The sequence below is a fragment of the Leptopilina boulardi genome, unplaced genomic scaffold, assembly GCF_019393585.1.
Source record: "Leptopilina boulardi isolate dan_hultmark-lab unplaced genomic scaffold, ZJU_Lbou_2.1 LbouV2_194, whole genome shotgun sequence".
NCBI lineage: Eukaryota > Metazoa > Arthropoda > Insecta > Hymenoptera > Figitidae > Leptopilina > Leptopilina boulardi.
In genome coordinates this window covers 305,382-326,071 of record NW_026137745.1, presented here as the reverse complement: position 1 = coordinate 326,071, position 20,690 = coordinate 305,382, and the positions used below count along the sequence as shown (strand labels likewise).

General features: G+C 27.0%; 2 protein-coding genes across 6 annotated transcripts in view; one reads left to right on the top strand and one right to left on the bottom strand.

Moving 5' to 3' along the window:
• Positions 1-20,690, bottom strand: part of LOC127278052 (arrestin domain-containing protein 1-like) — a 562,072-nt gene that overhangs the window by 403,080 nt on the left and 138,302 nt on the right. The window lies entirely within an intron of this gene.
• On the top strand, positions 601-7,429 carry LOC127278047 (uncharacterized). 2 transcript variants are annotated; one of them, XM_051299554.1, is made up of 4 exons: positions 601-1,110; positions 2,995-5,879; positions 6,050-6,238; positions 7,055-7,429. In XM_051299554.1, the coding sequence occupies exon 2, from the start codon at positions 2,997-2,999 to the stop codon at positions 5,520-5,522; it is 2,526 nt and encodes an 841-aa protein (XP_051155511.1). In that variant the 5' UTR covers positions 601-1,110; positions 2,995-2,996; the 3' UTR covers positions 5,523-5,879; positions 6,050-6,238; positions 7,055-7,429. The 2 variants fall into 2 exon arrangements, with proteins under 2 accessions (XP_051155511.1, XP_051155512.1); XM_051299555.1 differs by lacking the exon at positions 601-1,110 and having other exon boundaries at positions 2,956-5,879.

Genomic DNA, 20,690 nt, shown 5'->3' with positions numbered 1-20,690 from the left:
AATATTCTTATTTCGTCAATGATGGGCAGAAAATTCGTTTAAAGTATTAATAATAATTCAAATCGAAATAAAAAAAATGAATTTCTATTACATTAAAACAACAAGTTAATAGAAAAATAAAATAATTTTTTTAATTGAATCTTATATTTCACAAATAATTGTTTATTTTGTTAATATAGTTAGTTTCAAAAATTATTACCTGCGCTGTTTGGAAATGCGATGTTCGAGATGTGAATTTTACACTGCTGAATCCAGTTTTCTTTTATTCCATAGCAACCTTTGCTGTTCATTTGTTTAAAAATGTTATTAAACAACTGATTAAAAAAAAAGATGAGACATGAAGTACTGCACTGATATTTGCATACACTGGTAGAACGTAACACTGTACGCACGTGTTGTTATTGTCAAAAAAACTAACCTAACACGAGAAAGCCGGAATTATTTTAAGATAATTCCTGACAACATATTTATAAAAAAATGGAGGCAACTTAAAGACAAAAATTTTGACATAAGTCATATTAGTTGTATTATCTTTAAATTCTCGCATTTATTTAATACGTTAAATAAATAATAAAAATTTGTGAAAAACAGGATGATAAACCTGTCTCTCAATCAGAGATAGATTTCATTTTAAAGAAGCATTCTGATTGGCTGCCATTTTTAATAAGAGAAATTACTTTAACAACTTGTGAAAATTTTTTTAAAATGACAAATGATTCTCATTGAAATTTATAGATTATTAATAATTAATTGATATGAATGTATTTTCTGTAGTTTAGTTATGATAGTCTTTCAATTTTAAGATTTTAATATAATTTTCAAAAGCAAACTGACAAAACTATTGCAGTCTGCTAAGACTGGCAGAGTTGGCAGCAATGAAAGTGAAAAGCAAAACAAACAGATGACAACATGTGTACGTGTAGAAAGTTTGGAAGCATTTTCATCGGTTTTTCTTGCTCAATTTAGCATTATTTTAAGTGACGAGTGAAGAAAAATATTACAAGGTGACATCAACCACATCGAAACCAAACTTACTATAGTTATGAATAATATATGTCTCATATTTTTTGTGACAAAAGTGTGTTTTATATAACCGCATCACACTGAAGGGTAAGTCTTTTGTATAGATTTTTCACAAAGTCAACAAGATTTAGATTTTCACTTTTTTAAAATTTATTTTATCGTTTATTTTATTCATATATATATATCAGGAGAGTTTTGTAAAAAATCAAATATCTTTAATGTGGTATTTTAAGAAAGAGACATGATATTAATTTTCCATAAGTCAAGATGTAGCATCGCAGAAAACAAATACATTAAAAGATTTTACAATTACAATTTTTTCATCTTTATTGTAAAAGCTTGAGTTAGACGTTTGATAATTATCTTTCATAAGGGTATGATATGTCCGTTTTTGTAGATTAACTCGTTTAATCGGGGATAATTTTTTAAATTTTATATTTAATTCGCTAATCATTCAGTCAAAAACTAATATATATATATATGTTATTTGCTTTTATTAATTTAAGAGGTTTATACAGAGGTTTGAAAGAAAAATAATCACTTGACTTTGTAGTGTAATTTATCGACTGTTCCCTAATAGCTATCCAATTATTATTAAATTAGTAAACACTCTCCAATATATGACTTTTGTAATATCTGCACAATCTATATTTTTGTTTTATTAATTTCATAAAACGTTGCGTTAAAAATGTTACGAAAATTAATTTTAAGAAATTATATACTTTTTTTGACTTACTCAAATAATTTCTTATTAAAGTTTATTACAAAAATATAAAATATTTCGATAAGGATAAAGACTAGTTCCAACACAGCTTTTATTTTCAATCAATCAATCAATTTTCATTCCTAATCAGAGATTAAAGCCTATGGGCGATTCCACGTCAGATTTCAGTCGACTTTTTAAATTTAGCCAAACATATTTTTTTTCATTCTTTATAGAAAAAAAACAAATACGTATTTTTTTATTTTTTTATGGGCGATCAATTTTTCGAGTTATGAATTTTCAAAATTTTGGTTTTTTGAAAGTAGACCTATTTTCAATGACCTATAACTCGAAAAGTTTTGAAATTAGAAAAATATTACCAGGATAAAAAATGTTCAGTTTTTCTTTGACTTTTCAATCATATAAACTAAAACAAAAATTTGTTGATTTGAAAAAAATAACAATAATTTTTTATAAACAAATTCACTTTTTTTTTAATTTGTACATGTTTTTTTAAAAATTTTTTTGCTTTATTTCTTACTTGGGAACAATAAAAATAGTTTGCACACTATTTCATAATGGGCCTGATAATACTTATTGTTTAAATAAATTGTTTATAAAAAAAAAATTTTTATTCTTTCTTTTTTTACATTTTTTTTAACAAAAAGTTTTTTAATTTGATTTTTTTATAAGTGGATTAAACAGTCCTAGAGATTAAAAAACTTTTTGTTAAAAAAAAATGTAAAAAAAGAAAGAATAAAAAATTTTTTTTATAAATAATTTATTTAAACAATAAGTATTATCAGGCCCATTATGAAATAGTGTGCAAACTATTTTTATTGTTCCCAAGTAAGAAATAAAGCAAAAACATTTTAAAAAAAACATGTCCAAATTAAAAAAAATGAATTTGTTTATAAAAAATTATTGTTATTTTTTTCAAATCAACAAATTTTAGTTTTAGTTTACATGATTGAAAAGTCAAAGAAAAACTGAACATTTCTTATCCTGGTAATATTTTTCTAATTTCAAAACTTTTCGAGTTATAGGTCATTGAAAATAGGTTTACTTTCAAAAACCAAAATTTTGAAAATATTAATTGTAGTTACAGTATTAAACTGCTATAGTTATTTTTACATAAATGTTTTAGGCAAACCGCTGAATTTTACTTTTATATTGCTTTAATATTTTGAAGTAAAATTTCTTGTCGTTTAAAATTTTTAAAATGTACTTTTGCAATGACCGATGCACTCATTGATCTACTTTTTTAGGAATGGCGGCCCTTCCAATGAATCGTAGGTTTGAATGCGATTACATGAATTGTAATGCCTCATTCAATAACAGATCTTCATTAAGATCTCACAAGTCGAGAACCCATAGAAATAGAGTGCCTTTACAGAACGTAGATAGAAATATTGTTGAACAAAATAACAATCTCAATGATCAAAATGTTATCGAAGATGTTCAAAGAGATTACGTAAACCCAGATTTAATAAACGATGAGCAACATTTGAACAGTCAGAGCGATGTAGAATATTCAAGTAGTGGTAGCGAAGAGGATGAAGCAGTTGAATTAACTGATGATGATGATCAGGGTGATCATGATGCTGGTGATGATGATACCGATGAAGAAGTTGAACAAGAACCTGAAAATTTGGATCCTAGACAACGTGCAATAGGACTACTTTTATTGCAACTGAGAACAAGAACAAACATTTCTGAAGAAAAAATAAATATTATTCTCCAATCAATGCAAGATGTTGTTAAAGAATTTTTAACACATTCTTTACAACAAGTGGAAAGAGTTTTGGTGGAACAAGAAAATATACAACTTAGGGAAATATTTAACATTGAAGAACATGTAGAAAATATAAATTTTATTGGTGATTTCAACACTCAACAGAAACGATCAAGATATTTTGAAAAGCAATTTAAGGTACTAATGCCAAAGAAACGTATCCTAGGAAGGCGGTTTATAAAACATGGAAGTACAAACATCGGCAAAGACCGTCCTACAAAAATCAAGATAGATGAAATGTATTTTGTTCCACTATCGAAAGTGTTGAGAAATTTTTCTCAAAATCCAACCTTTTCTTACATTTTGGAAAATCATATTCCAAAACAAGATGTCCTTACTTCATTTCGAGATGGATTAAAATTTCAAAATCAAGTCTGGAGGCATAATAATTCCCATCACAGTATTTTATTATACACGGATGAAGTGGATGTGTGCGATGCGTTGGGATCAAAATCGTCTGGCAATCAAAAATTTTTGATGATTTATGCATCTAGTCTCAATCTACACCCAATGTATCGCTCTGCTCTACAGCACATTTATCTTGTAGGAATTGTGAGATCTAGAGACGTAAAATTGTATGGATTGAATAGTATTTTAAAACATATTGTCAAGGATTTTAAAAAAATCGAAAATGGAATCCAACTCGCTGATGGGACCATTATTACTGGTTCACTCTTTGCAACAATAGGAGACAATCCTGCGCAAAATGCAGTATGCGGTTGTAAAGAATCTTTTGGCACAACAAGACACCCATGCCGTTTTTGTCTTGCCCACCTTTCCGAAATCCACAATATGGTTGAAGAGGAAGAGAGCTTGCTACGTACCAGAGAAAAACACGACATACAAGTGTCAATGATTGAAAATGCAGAGGGTTCAGCGAAAGAAAAATTGATGTCTGAATACGGGATCAACAGGAGAAGTGTTTTAAATGATCTTTTTTTTCATCATATTACTGAAGGAGCGCCTCCTGATATTATCCACGATCTAATTTTGGGTGTATTACCAAGGACAATGCAACAACTATGTCAAAATGTTATTTTTAAGAAAATTTCACTTGACGAACTCAATAGGAGAATAGCTTCGTTTGATTACGGTTACTCTGAAGTGGACAAACGTCCCCCTCCCTTAAAGGCTTCTCATCTTGTTCCAGGTGCTAACATAAAATTATCAGCTGTCGAAATGTGGACACTTGCACACATTCTGCCATTTCTTGTGCAAGATCTCATTGAACCAGATTGTCCGTATTTCGCAAATTACATGACCTTGCTTGAAATAACTTGCATCGTCTTTGGACATGAAATTAGTCGAGGAATGGTTGACGTTTTGGGCGACCTGATTGCAGATTACTTGCAAACCTTCACTGATCTGTACGGTGCTGACTCGTTAATTCCTAAACAGCATTTCATGATACATTATCCCCGATTAATCTTGTATTTTGGACCACTTGGAACATTCATGTGCTTACGTCCTGAAGCAAACCATCAGGTTTTCAAAAGAATCGTCCAAGGCATGCGCAATTACAAGAATCTCCCGTTAACTTTGTCCGTTAGATACCAACAAAGACAAGCTCTGGAATTGCAAAACCCTTTAACGAAAGAAGTGAAATTTGGTGCAAAGAAATTGTTACTCAATTATAATTTACCATTCTCCCATTTATTTCACGAAGGAGAGCTACTTTGCACTGCATCATGGGTTAATGTGAACGGAATTAAATACATTCCAAGAAAATGTCTCCTTGCGATTGGCTACTCCAATGAAAATGAACCTCAATTTGCGACACTAGAGATTATCCTAAGATACAATGAGGGACCAATTTTTATTTGCAAAACCATCAAAACTATTGAGCTCAACATGAATTTAATGGCCTACGAAATCGCTTTCCAAGATAAATTTAAGGTTTTAAGACCTCGTGATCTGAAAACTCATGAAGTATTCCACAGTCATAAATTTAAAAACAAGTCCTTTGTGATAGTCAAACGATGCTTCGGCGTCATCTTTTAAACATTTTTTGTGACAAGCTTGTTTCTCGAGAAGATTACAGTAATACATTGAAACAAAATGTTTTACATCAGAAGTTTAAATTCCTAATTTATCACCTTATCAGAGAGTAATCTACAGGTTCTATAATATTACTCCAAATAAAATACCACTGCTAAAACATTTTTCAATGGATTATATTTCACAAATTTTCTTAACGTCACAAGGATATTATTTGAAATTCAATTATTCGAAATATTCTTGTACATCAATCTTACGAAAGCAGTATCGTATCATATAATTCTGTGTATCTTATTGGAAAAGATCACAGTGAATTCGTTAAATCACTCAGATAATACGTCAGACTTTCAAGCATGATAGGTCAGTATAATTTGTATTTGAAAATATGTTCAATTAAGTTTATTTAGATAAATATGTTTTTTATATTAATACTAATTATCTTTAAACAATAAAAGATTTTACCTTGTTTTTATCCAAAAACTGTAAACTATACTTTTAATTCCATTTTAACAAAAATAATTTTATTTCAGCCTCATGAATCGCTACATCAGTAAAAACATCTTAGATTTTTTCGAAAATCTCAATTATTGTGGTTTTTTAAAGATTTCCATGACTTTCAATTCACTTCAACAATGTCATGAGCTATGACTGCGCCAAGCAAACATGTTTTCTTGTTTTCAAGAATTGCCATAAAAAAATATGGTCAAAGAATTACCAAGGTATGAATTAATGTTATTAATTAATGAAAAGAGACTTTTTATTGTTTATAGGTATACAATCTCCTTTTAAAGTATAATTGTCTCCTAAAAAGTATTCTAGAAGTAAAACAGTAACATTTCAACCCAAAGAATGTTCTAATTTTTGATAGAAATAAAAATTAAGATAAAAAAATTATAAAAATTTTTAAGTCATAAGTTATATAAATTGAAAAATGTTTACAGGTTTTTAAAAAAAAAGTAAAACAGATTCAGCGTCGTTTCTTTCAGCATAGTTTCCTCAAAAGCAAACTATAAATTTTGAGGAAATTATCCATATTAAGTCAGAATATGCTGCATCTTTTAAATTATTTGGAGTAGTTTTAAACATTAAATGATTCAAATATTCCATCTGCACATCATTCAATTATATTTCCAAGAGAAAATTTCCACTATTGTTCTAAGAATATTACCAAGAAACGCTAAATTCTTTAAAAATCTAGTTTCAAAACTAAATTTCAATATTTAATTAAAAATTAAAAATCCATAAGTTGTTAGATTTTCATTAGAGCTACACTTTTTATTTTACTTAATAAAAATAATTTCCAGAACTTAAAAAATAGTTCGACTGACTATTAATCAAGTAATATTTCTCGATTTAACACTCTAATAAATATAAAATTTGTCAGAAAAAACACTAGAGAATTTCGAAAAATATTCTTTACAGGAAGAATTACTCATTCAAAGTTTTTATACTTGTATTTCTTACTGGAAAAATGTAAAAACTTTAAATATTCCAATTTTCTTTCACTACAGAATATAATTATTACTTTATTGCAGGGCTTATTGTTTCCGGAAATAAATGTGCCAATATTAAAACAGCTGATACATATGGATTGCAATTACAATAGTAAGAGGACCCGGAACATACAATGAACAAATCAATTGAAAACCTTGTTGTCACCTGTTCTCAGATTTTATCCGTTCCAAATATCGAGACAGCAAACATCAAATATTGTGTCATATCACTTATTTATTATTATATTATTGTCCGTTATTTTTCATTATTGTCTAATTGTCAGTTGTTTTAACTTTTACCTAACTTTTACTTGTTTCAAAATGTCAACAATGATAACTGTTTTTGATTTTTAAAAACCAATTACAATTGTAACATCAATGCGTTGAATTTTACATAAAGCTAATATTAAATATTTAATTTTCAAAACCAAATTTAACAATTAATCTAGAAATTATTTCCTACAATTCAGACAATTAAAAAAGGAACATTTCGAAAGAAATAGCACCAATTTTTCAAAATCAGGATTGTTGAATAGAATTTTTATTTTTTTTATTTTCTTGTTTATTGTTTTTTTATTGCTTTATTATTATTTATTAAATAATATTTTATTTATAATTAATTTTATTATTAAAATTGTTTACTGTATTTTATATTTTTTAAAATTTAATTTAATTTAAAATTTAAACAAATAAATTACTTTATTATTACAACTTTATTGCTTCAAAGTTTGTTTTTATTTCTTAAAAATTATTTTTGAATTTTAAGAAATGAGTTTAAATTCAAGCCTTATTCAAGTTTAAATTAAATTTAAATTAAAGCCTAAATTCAAGTTTAAATTCAGAATAATCAGAAATTATATCACGCAAAAAAATTCTTTGCAATTTGAAAAAATTTAAATATATCATAGATCTGCTTCTTTTACTAAATGTATACAGGAAAAATAATTAAAATCGATGTAAATCAATGTGAAAAATTTATTTTCAAATTCAGAAGGGGATTTTTCTAAAAATGTTGGAACCTACAATGCAACACAGTTTCTAATTTGATAAAATGTTCTTTAATGGTAAAGTGAAAATGTTTGATTATATTATCCAAATTACAAGAAAAAACGCAGAAAATTATTCAATTATTGTAATCAAATTATTTTATTTTAACAAATTAATTTAAAAGAAATTTTTCTTACAAGTATAAGCAATTCTAAGCAAGCGGTTATGGTTAGATTATACAACCTTATTCCAAAGAATTAAGATTTAGTTGCACAAAACAGAATTGAATAAACAAAATTTGTTTTTAAATTCAAAGTCGAGTGCTTTAACAATTTTTTACTAAAACGTCAAATAGAAAATGCAATTTTTTCATAAACTCAACGATGGTTATGTCATTGACGTTTCAGAACAAACAATTGACATCAAATGTTGCAGTAAAATAATACAAATTTTGGATCATTTTGATCTATTTTTTAAATCAATTTGATCTGCAACGCTTTTTGATACCCCCAAAGTAACTGTGTTCACATTTTATCAAAAAGAAAAAAAAACCCTATAGATATATATTGCAATTACAATATAAAATAAAAATGAACAAAATGTCTTGTGACTCATATATATATCGGAACTTACATAATATTTAATAGATTTGTTGTATATATACTGCAATGCATTTTAAGCACAGGTCGTGTCAACATGCGTACACCTCGCGCTTATCTGCGTGAAATACTAATACCCACCTCTCTAAAATGTATATTACCTATACAACCACCTTTTTCCTCGAGTTCACTATACTTTTTTTTTTTTTTTTTTTTTTTGTTTTGAATCCACACTGCTGCAGCACTGACGTTTGCGGTATATGAACATTAAAAAGTTATATACGAAGGTATTCTCACGCTCCAGTGAAAAAGAGAGTGATATAATTTGTTTTTTTTATTTTTTCCCTACTTTGAGAGACTTTTTGTTTGAAAATTGAATATAGTACCGTTTCAATTTAGGGACAATGAGGAAATTACTTTTTCTGGTATAACTATATTAAAGTTTGTAAAACAGAATACGGAGGTCCATATATGAAATACTAAAAATAGTAGGTTTTCACGAATGTTTCCACAGAAAATTAAAAGGCATTAAAATAAGCTGCAACGCTTCTTATTTTAATCCAATGTTGCTTATTTTAATACCAACATGGATTAAAATAAGCAAAATTGGATTAAAATAATAAGCGTTGCAGCTTATTTTAATGCCTTTTAATTTTCTGTGTCCTAAAGATGTCGAATATAGTTCGGAGTTTTAAAAATTTAATCTTTTTGTAATTCAATCATTTATAGAAATTTAATCTTTTGGTAATTCCAATTTTTAACAATTGGGTAAGAATTCCTGAAGTGTATATATACAGATGACAGTAACTACAATTGACAAAAGAATTTACTATAAAATACTAAAAATAAAATAATACATTCCTTTAAAAATAAATTTAATGATTTTTATCTGATACTTCTTCCATTCTTTCTTGCAATTTTTCATTTTCGGAAATATTAGGAAAAGATTTTTTAATTTTAAATTTATCAGAGCCAATTCTGCATCTACATGAAGTGCATATGTATTGGCCTATGAGAGAACTGAATTCAAACTTCCACTCCTTCGTAAAACAAGCTTAATATTTTTGTAAATTGAATTATGGTTTTTTTTCAATAACGGATTACAGCACTTATTTACAGGTATCATTTTTAATGTAAAACTGGATTAATAGTCAACATTAAAAAACATTTCACTTATTAAGAAAACAGACTTGTTGACACAATAATAAACACTCGAGAAAAGTTGATAGAAAATATCAATAAAAAATGAACAAAATATATTTAATTAAATGCTAAAATTATAATATTTAAATATTAAATGTTAAAAAAACAACACTTTTGTAAAAAATATTTTAAACTAATAATAAGAATACAATTCACAAAATTGTAGCGAATTCAACGTAACTCGTTTACAGCTTGTTTAGATCTTTCCAATAAAATTTGAATGAACTTTCTGAAACGTTGAGAACATGGTTAATTTTGCAGTTAAACAATTAATTTTACAATAACAATTAGTAATTTGCAACAAAATTTTTTTTTTATTTTTCAATTAAAACTCCAGTATTTCAGGTTTTCAAAAATATGTCGTTCATTAAAATCCGTCTATTCTATTCCAAGATATGAATTTTTTAACTAAACAGTGTAAAAAATTTCAATTGTTTATAACTAAGAGAAATTTAAATTTTTCAAAAAATCCTTTAAACCGTTTAATAAACTCATAATGAAGTTTACATTTTTCATATTGCCAATTAAAAACAGTAAAATTGAAAATTTGCTGTTACACTTTAGGAATTCTTACCCAATTGCATTTTTTGGTTATATGCGAACTATCAACAATTCAGTAAAATGGTTATTTAACTTTATTGAATTGTCTGAATTTTTATTGGCCCGAATTATTGACGAATTTCAATAAAAATTCATTTAAAGAAAATAACTGTTAAATAAAAATTCTGTTAAACAATAATTCGGTAGCTAAACATTTTGTTAAGTAAAAATTCGTATAAAAAGAAATTCTGTCAAATGCTAATTCGGGACGACACAGAAAATTAAAAGGCATTAAAATAAGCTGTAGCGCTTATTATTTTAATCCAATTTTGCTTATTTTAATACCGAAATGGATTAAAATAAGCAAAATTGGATTAAAATAATAAGCGTTGCAGCTTATTTTAATGCCTTTTAATTTTCTGTGGAATGATTATATGTTCTAAAAATCATTAGTTAGATTTTTATTTTATGGAGTTTCATTTGTCATAATTAATTTTGAGCCGAATTTTTATTTATTCGAATTAGAGTATTTTGAAGAATTTTCATCAAAACGATTTTCTATATATTACAGAATTTTTATATAACCGAAAATTCACTTCACAGAAAATTTTTTTGGTTCTAAAATATAAAATTTTGAAAGTGTATAAGGATCACATAAAAGGTGTTTTTTTTTCATACTCAAAAAGGACTCTAGTAATTTTTGTACACCGACACTATGGAAACGGAAATGTGAGGCTTATCAGAGAAAGTTAACTTGTTAGTAAACCCTACGAAAAAAAAATTACTATAGTGACTCATACAGCTGGTGAAACCAGTAGTGGTTGTCAGAAAGCAGACATTTTAGGCATTTTTATAGACTCTTGACAACTTTTTGATTCACGACCTGTACTATATATATATAGTTGCTCAATGATTAGATATACACAAAAACACAAGAGTTTGGATTGTAACAAGGAAAGTTGCTTCACATTTTTTTTTTGTTGTTGTTGTTTAAAATGCATAGTCTAAATCAACTTTTTTTTCTCCGTCTTTTTTTCTAGTTGTTAAAATCGTGACTTGTGATTTTCATTTATAAATATATATGTATAACGTACCACTTTAGAGAAAGTGTTAACTAAAGTGTGACATATATATGTATATGTATATGTTAATAATTACCAAATCTAAAAAGTTTGCAAAGATAACTAAAAATAATAATTGCAATAGAATTGTAAAATTTCCTAATAGTCCGAATGTTAAGAAATTATTTTGACTAGCGATTCTAATGGAGGTAATTTAAAGAAGTAACAGATAATGAATCGGTACAAAAGTTAGTCCAATTGTGTTTTGGTGAAATTTTAAACAATTAGAAATTGCATTTAAATCAAAATTAAAAGTTTTCATGCATAAGAAACGGTTTAGGTAACAATATTATTTTTATAGGTTATGTTACCTAAACCGTTTCCTATACATAAAAACTTTTAAATTTTGATTTAAATGCAATTTCTAATTGTTAAAAATTTTTAAATTAAATTATTTAAAATTTCATCGAACACTTCTTTAAAATTTGAATTATCTTTTTTTTTAAATACACAGTAGAACTAACTTTTGTTCCGATTCTTCCTTAAATTATATAACTAAACAAATTTGACTATACTGATAGCAAATTATCTGTTACCAACAGAGTAATAGGTTGATTTTACTTTTTTTTATTTTTTATTTATTTAATACAATTTATGTACGTTATATCATTTTTTTATTTTTGCTTTCTCTGATCGTAATAAGTAGATTTCAATCTGTATGAAGTATAATTAATTTTATAGAATTTTTGGAGAAAAAGGATAAACATTATTTTGAATTCAGAAGCAGACAATATTCTGCAATACCTATAATGGCAATTGTAGGTCTAGGTTGGACATTTCTGAGCTCGCCTACACAAGTTGAGATTGGAAGGGAAAAAGTGAAAAGTGCTTACAAGTTTCAAGTCACGTAAAGCCTTTTCGAGATGCACTAAATAATAATGGAGAGCTAAAAACACGTTTGCATTGTTGTTGCTTTGTTAAACTTCTTTTCCACCAACTTTACAGTAAAGAATACATATGCTGAAAAAAATACTTTTATACTTTATATATTTTAATAAAAATAATAATAATAATAATAATTCCTTTTTTATCATTATAAAACTTTGTTTTTTGTTATAAAAAATCTTTATACTTTACAATGGAGATTTCTATTTCTATAAACCCATACCCTCTTAAATACTTGTTTCAAAAATTTACAATTACTATAAATATTTATAATTATTTTTGTCATTTAAAAATTATTTTTTTTACTGGTAACTATATTTTCTTATTTACTTTATTATTTTATTATACCTTTAGGTAGTTGGGTGTATTTACATTAAAAAAAATACGTAAATGGTACAAAGTGGTACAACAACATTTCAGTTACTGGTTTGAAAAATTTAAAATATCTCCTGAAAATATAAACTCTATAGATTTGATATTTTGTGAGACCTAAATTTTTTTTTTAAAATGATAATAATCGATGATGGATCGATAGCATACTGTGATGGAAAATTTTAGATATGATGTATCATTTACATGCTGTGTGCGCTTATAGATTAGAACAGCTGATAATAGCAATGTTCTTTTCAGATGTTTCTTATAATTAGTACACTGTTAGGATTATGGTATTTTTTTTTTTATAAATGATGATACTAAAACAACAAAAGGTTACTACTATCATTAGTATAAATAGATCAAACTAGGAAACATATAACTATTATAATAGAGACATATAGGCGCAGGTTAGAGCAGGTTTTTTAAGTAGTAGGGGAGGATGGGGTAAGGATAGTTAGGTAAGATACTTTTGGATCTAGAAGCTAAAATTCAACAGGCATCGGAAAAAGAATAGTATCGTTCGAAAGCCTGTTTATTTAGCTACAATTTTGTAATAAATTATTATCCTTGCCCCATCTTCCCCTATAAAACTTAGATTCAAACAGATTTTAACCAGTACAACTTAGATTTTAAGTACAAATTAGAGTCAAACAAATTTTAAGCAGTACGTTTTAGGTTGCAAATACAAATTAAATTGAAGAAGATTTTAAGCAGTACAACTTAGATTCAAACAGATTTTAAGCAGTACATATAAAATTCTAATCAGTACAATTTGTATTGTAAGCACAATTTAGATTATAAATGGTTCTCGCCTCAAAACAATAAAATCACAATTCTAAATATAGTATACAATTTCGATTCTAAAGGATACACTATTCATTTTCTCATCCCATACACCTCAAATATGTGCAAGAAAAAAATGAAAGCTAATAACAAAAATTCCATTAGCATTCATGAAGAAGATTAAAAATTCCTGATCCAAATAGAAGGTATAAAAATTAATAATAATAGTTTTAATCTGCTGCTGATATAAACATATGATTGGAGAACCACTGCAACGAATAAACTCTGAAGATTTGTGCATGTAACTATACTATATGGCATCAGTTATATCAGTTGAGTCCGTTCACCATGATCGACTTGTATACGTATTACAGATCAGCTAGGATAGGAAGGCTCGTAATAAGGTAGGATGGAATAGGAGCGCGGACCTCACGGGATAGCCGAGTAAGCAATGTGTACGTATTCATATATATATATATATATATATGTATACATATAGTGGTCCGGTCGGTCCGGCTTTCTCAAGAAGTGCACCTTGGCACACTTAACGGCAACCCCACGCCGCGATCAACCCGTTCCACCCAAACATTTATACATCGAATACATGCGCTGGTCAAAATGCAGACATTCACAACAGACCGCTATACATATAAATATAGTAAAGCATAAAAATTGATAAATAGTAAATAAATTTTCTAATTAAAATTTTTGAATACATAAAGAAAAAGATAGAAATATATTTTTTTGAAAATAATTTACTGAACGCGTTTAGTACAGATTCTACGCTAAGAAAAAAAATGCTTTTGAATCAACAACATTTCTGCCAAAGCTATAAAAATGATTGATTCAAAAGCATAGGCTTTAAAATTTGTAAAATATTTTATAGATTCTATAGCATATGCTTTTGAATCAATAATTTTTATACCTTTGGCATATTTTTCTCAGTGTACTAAACAGCGTCGTCAGAGGAATTTTATAGCTGTGTTAAAAGAAAGAAATTACTTTCCAAAACAAAATGATTAATAATTATTTGATATAAATAAATATTTGATAATACACCGAAAAAAGTATCACCGATTCAAGAAAATCATTTACATGTTCGTATTTGTTACACTAATTTTCTTAATTCAAGAAAATTTACTTCAAACCAGTAAAATTTTTTTGGATCAAGAAAAAATTGAATCAAATACGGACAAGTAAATGGATTTTCTTGATCCAATACTATTTTTTTCCGTCAAGTAACGGATTATTTGAATCAAATAAAGTTTTTCAGTGTATAAGAAAAGTTCGTTCTCTCTCTCTATATATAGTTCATTAATAGACCTAAAAAAAATTTGCTCGATACCAGGAAATTATTCTGATTAGTCATTCCTAACGAAGGTTACCGAAATCGGTTACTCTGTGATATCTACAGAGTAGTGGATCGGTAAGTAAATTTTTAGGTTAGGTATTTGTCTTTGTAGGTTAGGTAGGTAAAACCAGAACATAATGTACTTGCACACACATATACGTACAAGGTACGTAAATAAAAAACAAAATAGGTACATTAACGACAACGTATATGCATATCATTAACACACAGACGGTTAAAGTACATTAGTGATGGAAAATACGACATGAATATTTAATGCTTTTTTTGTATGTGTGTGCGTATAGACATGAGCAAACACATGTACATATAATACATTTACATTTATAGGTAAAGGCGGCTGACTTTTGAATCCTACCGCCTAAACATAAGCATAAACCGCTCTTTTCAAGTATTATATAGGTATATATGAACACAAACGCAGATTCTGGACTTAGGCACTTTTTCTATCTTTTTCTTGCTTGCTTTCTGTATTTCTCTCTCTCTCTCTCTCTCTCTCTCTCTCTCTCTGCTCGCTTGGTTTTTCGCCTCGCACCATGACTTATTCCACTCTCTCTTTCACATACACGCACACTTAAATATATATAATATTAAAGAGAGAGAGAGAGAAAACTTATTTCTGTGTGTACAAGTTTGTCTTATGTACACTCGTCACACAAATTTTCATCTCACACACTAATGTAATACTCCTTCTTTTTATTTTCCTTCGCACACGAGAGTCCGCTGACTCCAAGAATCGACTGGTTACATAATAAGAGAAACAATGTACATGTACATTGAACGCACCTTTTTTTATATATCTTTCCTTGACAACCTGTCGTCGCATGTACATATATACAGTGGATTCATAAGGGTGCGGGAAGATTGTTAGAATTTTCGTCATTTTGAGAAAGCAATTTTTTAATTTTAAGAAAATTTAAAAAATCAAGTTTCTTCAAAAAGGAGCAAGAAGCTTTCTTATAGTTAGTCAAGTTAATCGAAAAACAATGCTAATTACGTTTCAAATGGGGCGCATAAATGTCCCATAAAAATCAGTTAGAATTTTCATTTGTATGAATTTCATTTGATAAAATTTCTTTTTAGACAAATTTTCATTTTTCGAATTAGCATTTGAGTTACTTTCTTTATTCTTAGTAAACGAAATTTTTATTTAACATAATTTTTAGGTACCGAATTTTTATTTAAAACATTATTTTTAATTTAACAATTTTTTTGCTATCCAACTTTTTATTTAAAAGAATTATAATTTAAATCAATTTTAATTTATCAAAATTCTCATTCAACAGAATTTTAGTGATTCGAATTGTTTAATGCCAGAATTTTTAATTTATGGAATCTTCATGTGCCTGAATTTTTATTTACACGAATTGTTATTTGATAGAATTACTAAACTAGCGATTTTTCATTTGACAGAAGTTAGAAATGACCGAATAAAAAACCGTCAGAAAGATATCGGCACAATTTTTTAAAACGAACCAAATCAGAAATTATTAAGAAAATTGTGATTGGTTTATTTTAAAAATTGCGCCAAAATCTTTCTGACTTTTGTTTGTTCGGACATTTGTAATTTCTGTCAAATTGAAAATTCGAACAAATGGAGATTCGATAAATTAAAAATTGTGACATTATATATTATATATAACATATAAGCAATTCGTGTATTTTTCCTGACTTGTGACAACCAACTTAAACATTGTTTAAAAAACGTTTTAAACGCAAAATTTTGAATTTTCCGCATATAACAGACAGAGTCTGTGTTATTCTGAATATTTTCCAAAAGGTTTTTTTAAAAAATATTCAAAATTGTGCTTTTCACATACCTGAGAAGTTTGCGTGTCATGCGCCATGATTTGTGATGTCACGAAGGTTCAAATGCTCTTAAATAAAAAGTTGGGTAGGAAAAAAATTGTTAAAATAAAAATTATGTTAAATAAAATTTCGTTCACAAAGAAAGTAACATCAAATGCTAACTTGAAAAATGAAAATTCAACGTAAAAGAAATTGTGTCAAATGAAATTCATATAAATGAAAATTCTAGCTAATGATTTTTATGGGATCACAGAAAATTAAAAGGCATTAAAATAAGCTGCAACGCTTATTATTTTAATCCAATTTTACTTATTTTAATACCAAAATGGATTAAAATAAGTAAAATTGGATTAAAATAATAAGCGTTGCAGCTTATTTTAATGCCTTTTAATTTTCTGTGATATTCGTGCACCTCCTTATAGAATTCGAACCGAATTTTTTATCAAACCCTTCATTTTGGGGAAATTATAATTTTCATCCAATTTTTATAAATAGCTTATATTACTCATTAAAATATTCTCGACAATTGTAATTATTTCAATGTTTTTAAAAATATTTTTTTCAAAAAATAAAATTGCTGTTAAAAAATTATGTAATGAATAAAATTTTGGTTTATAATATTTTAACAACATACTTTTAACAATTGGAAACTTTTTACAATTTTTGAGAATGTTTCAAAGAAGTAAAATAAGTAATTGTTCAGTAAAAATTGGATAAAAATTTCGATTTTTGTCTGAGTTGGAAGAAAAAAATCATTGTTTGTCAAAAAATTTTGATTCAATATCCTTTTTTCCAAATGTGTGTAACATAAATATTCCAAAATTGATTGAAATTAATTTTTCTAATATTTTTGTTAACGTTAGAAATGTATTTTTAGTTTGAGGTTATGTTAAGATCACCGCATTTTTCTTAAGGCCAGGTGCAATTCTTCAAATGTAAACAAACATGAAAATTGTACGTAATTATTGATAAATTTGCGACAGCCTTTTTTTAAATAGAAAATAAAAATTGTTCTTTCTCTATGTGAAAATGGAAAATTCATATATAAAACTACAGCCTGACGCCTTATTTGACTAATAATATGAATAATATTAATAATCATAATAAAATGAAAATTACACTAAAACAACAATTTTCTCAAGGTTACGAAAAAAAAACCATTTGAGTATATCTGACGCACGGACGTTGAGAATTTAGGTGGGAGAAAGAGTTGAGCGATTGGACGTTCACATGTTGGAAAGGGTAAAATTCTGAAATTATACCCCCACCAGATGACAGAGACTAGGTCTTTTACCCCTTCCCACATTATTTCTCCCACCTAGGTCCTCTCTGTCCGTGCGTCAGATATACGCACTAAAACGTCAATCGAGAACACGTCAGTCGAAAACAGAGCAAGGGAACACTTGAGGGGAAGGGGGGAAGCGGGTAGAATTTAGGTTATGACTGACGCCAAAGTCGTACTTGTGATTTTTAAATTTAAGGTGGATTCAGTGCCCCACTAATGAAAATCCCCTAGATAAAATTCACATTGTTGCCTAAGGCACTTCATACGGCACTGAGTGTTTTTATTTTCCAGCGATAAAAATCGCGTCAATCGAGAACAGCACTATACACATTCGTCTGTTCTCGATTGACGTTTTAGTGTACTCAAATGGTTTTTTTTTTCGTAACCTTGAGAAAATTGTTGTTTCAGTGTAATTTTCATTTTATTATAATTATTAATATTATTCATATTATTAGTTTTAGAATTTTTTCCATTTAAAAAATCGTCTCACTTCAAATTGTGTTGATTAAAAATATTGTTTAATTAAAATTAGGTTAAATTAGAATTCTTTGAATTTTCTTTAGGTGTAAGGATTTTTTTTTTTTTTTTGCAAATTGTCAGAAATTTAGTCAGTTTTAACTTTTTTAATGAACAGATTTTAAAAATTAAAAATGTCGAATCCAATAATTTTTTAAAAATTGTTACTCAGAGGTTTTTAGGGTCACAGATTTTGGAAATTTTGATTTTAATAATTCAAAATGACGGTTCCATTATGGCGGTAGAATTTTTTTTTTTAATTTTGGATGAAACTTTTGGAGATTTTCAGATCGCACTCAATACAAATTTTATGCATATTTCAAAAAAATTCTAATTTAATTTCACTGCTTTTTTTCTCAAATTTGATGTTTACGTGATTTTATATTAGAAGGAAATTTATTTTTTTTTGTGACTTTAATAATTTGGAATTTTGTGCTCGTTTACCTGAGATGATGAATCCCATCAGGTATAGAATCACCACTATTTGTGAGGAAAAAATTAAAGGCTTTCAAGTTTGGGATATATTATGATTTCCTCGGATTTCCTAGTATTTTACATTGATTCATTTTTTGAAATAGAAAATATTTTTCAACGTAATCTTTTATATCTAATAAAGAATTCAAATTATATTGATACAAATATTCAAACATTTTTTTTTTTTTTTTTAAATAAAACTAGAACATAAATAGATATATTTAATAATTATATACAAAATTTACAACAACAAAGAAAAATCCAAGGGCCATTTTTCTGCCTATTAAATATTCAAAAACATATAAATAATTCATTGTAAAGAGAAAATTTTCATAAATTCTATCAAATGAAACGGAAGGTCAGAACTCTCATTCTGAAGGTCGGGATTAAAATTTCAAATTCTAACTTATTAGACTATAAGCCTGCAATTTAAATAGTTGATGGCACCTATATATATACAAAAACCTGAATTATAATTTGCATGAATAATCCTTATAGTGAAAATGGAAAGTCATCAAAATTTTTCAAAAAAAAAAAATAGAGTTTCACTCAATTTCATAGTAAATATAATTTTAAACCATTTCGATTCAGTTGTTATTATTGTTATGCAACTATTTATAGTAATGGACTAAAAATTACCCTCAAATCAAGTATAACGGAAATTGGAATCTATTAAAAATTTGATAATTGATACGCTAGAAAAAAAATTTATAATCTCTACTAAAAAAAAATTGAGGAAACGTAAAAATAAAATACAGAAGAGTCATCAGAAAAAAAGAATCAAGTTTTGAATTGATCTCAATAATTGCATTTGGTATTGCAATCTCTACTGTTTCCAAATCACTGCGGCCAATGCTAATGAGCAATTGACGATTGACATTCCTGTCGATTTAATGAACTGTAATTAAAATCACCACTTTAGCTTCTACGAATCCTTATATACAGATCCATAAAAGCTACATTAAATCCCAAGATAGTTGCAACACCAAATTGAACGTTCTTAAAATCTTTGCAGAGTTGTCCATTTTTAGTTAAATGAAAGTTAAGTGAATTACAAATTTTGATCGACAGCCTTTATTTGATTTAATTTCTGTTCTTCGGAAAGTGTTTTTCAAAACCCATTTCGAAAAGGAAAATTTCTATTTGGCAAATGAAACAAAAAATAAATCACCAATTTAAAAGATAAGTTTATCAATCAATTCAGTTAAAATTCTCAATTCAAACAGGTACAATTAGAAAAATAATTTTAACCCTTAAAAGTACACACTGGATACAAATCGTGTTTTTTTTAAATCGAACAAATCGCGCACCCATAAAAAAAGATTCTTTGTTTCAAAGAAATTTTGTTTGAATCAAAAAAAAATTTGTGCATTTTTATTAGGGTCAAAGAAAAAATTTCTTTAGAATTTAAGAAATTATTTCTTTACTTCATTTTTGTTGACTCAATGAAATATTTCTTATGATTTTTGCGAAATTTTTAAAAATAATTTTACGAAATCAAAGAAATAAATTTTTATTTTAATGCACAAATTTCTTTAAATGAAAAATATATATTTATTTTATTTTTAAATTGTATACACATCTGATTACGAATTTACATAGTCTGTGCAAACACAGTCATAGTAACGCAGCGTACTTAAGTTCGGAAGAAATATTTCTTTGATTCAAAAAAATTTGTTTCTTTCAGTTTAAAAATATCATTTAAAGAAAAAATTTCTTTAATTGAAAACAC

Coding starts and splice junctions, on each gene's coding strand:
- LOC127278047 (XM_051299554.1), top strand. CDS start 2,997: ATGGCGGCCCTTCCAATGAATCGTAGGTTTGAATGCGATTACATGAAT.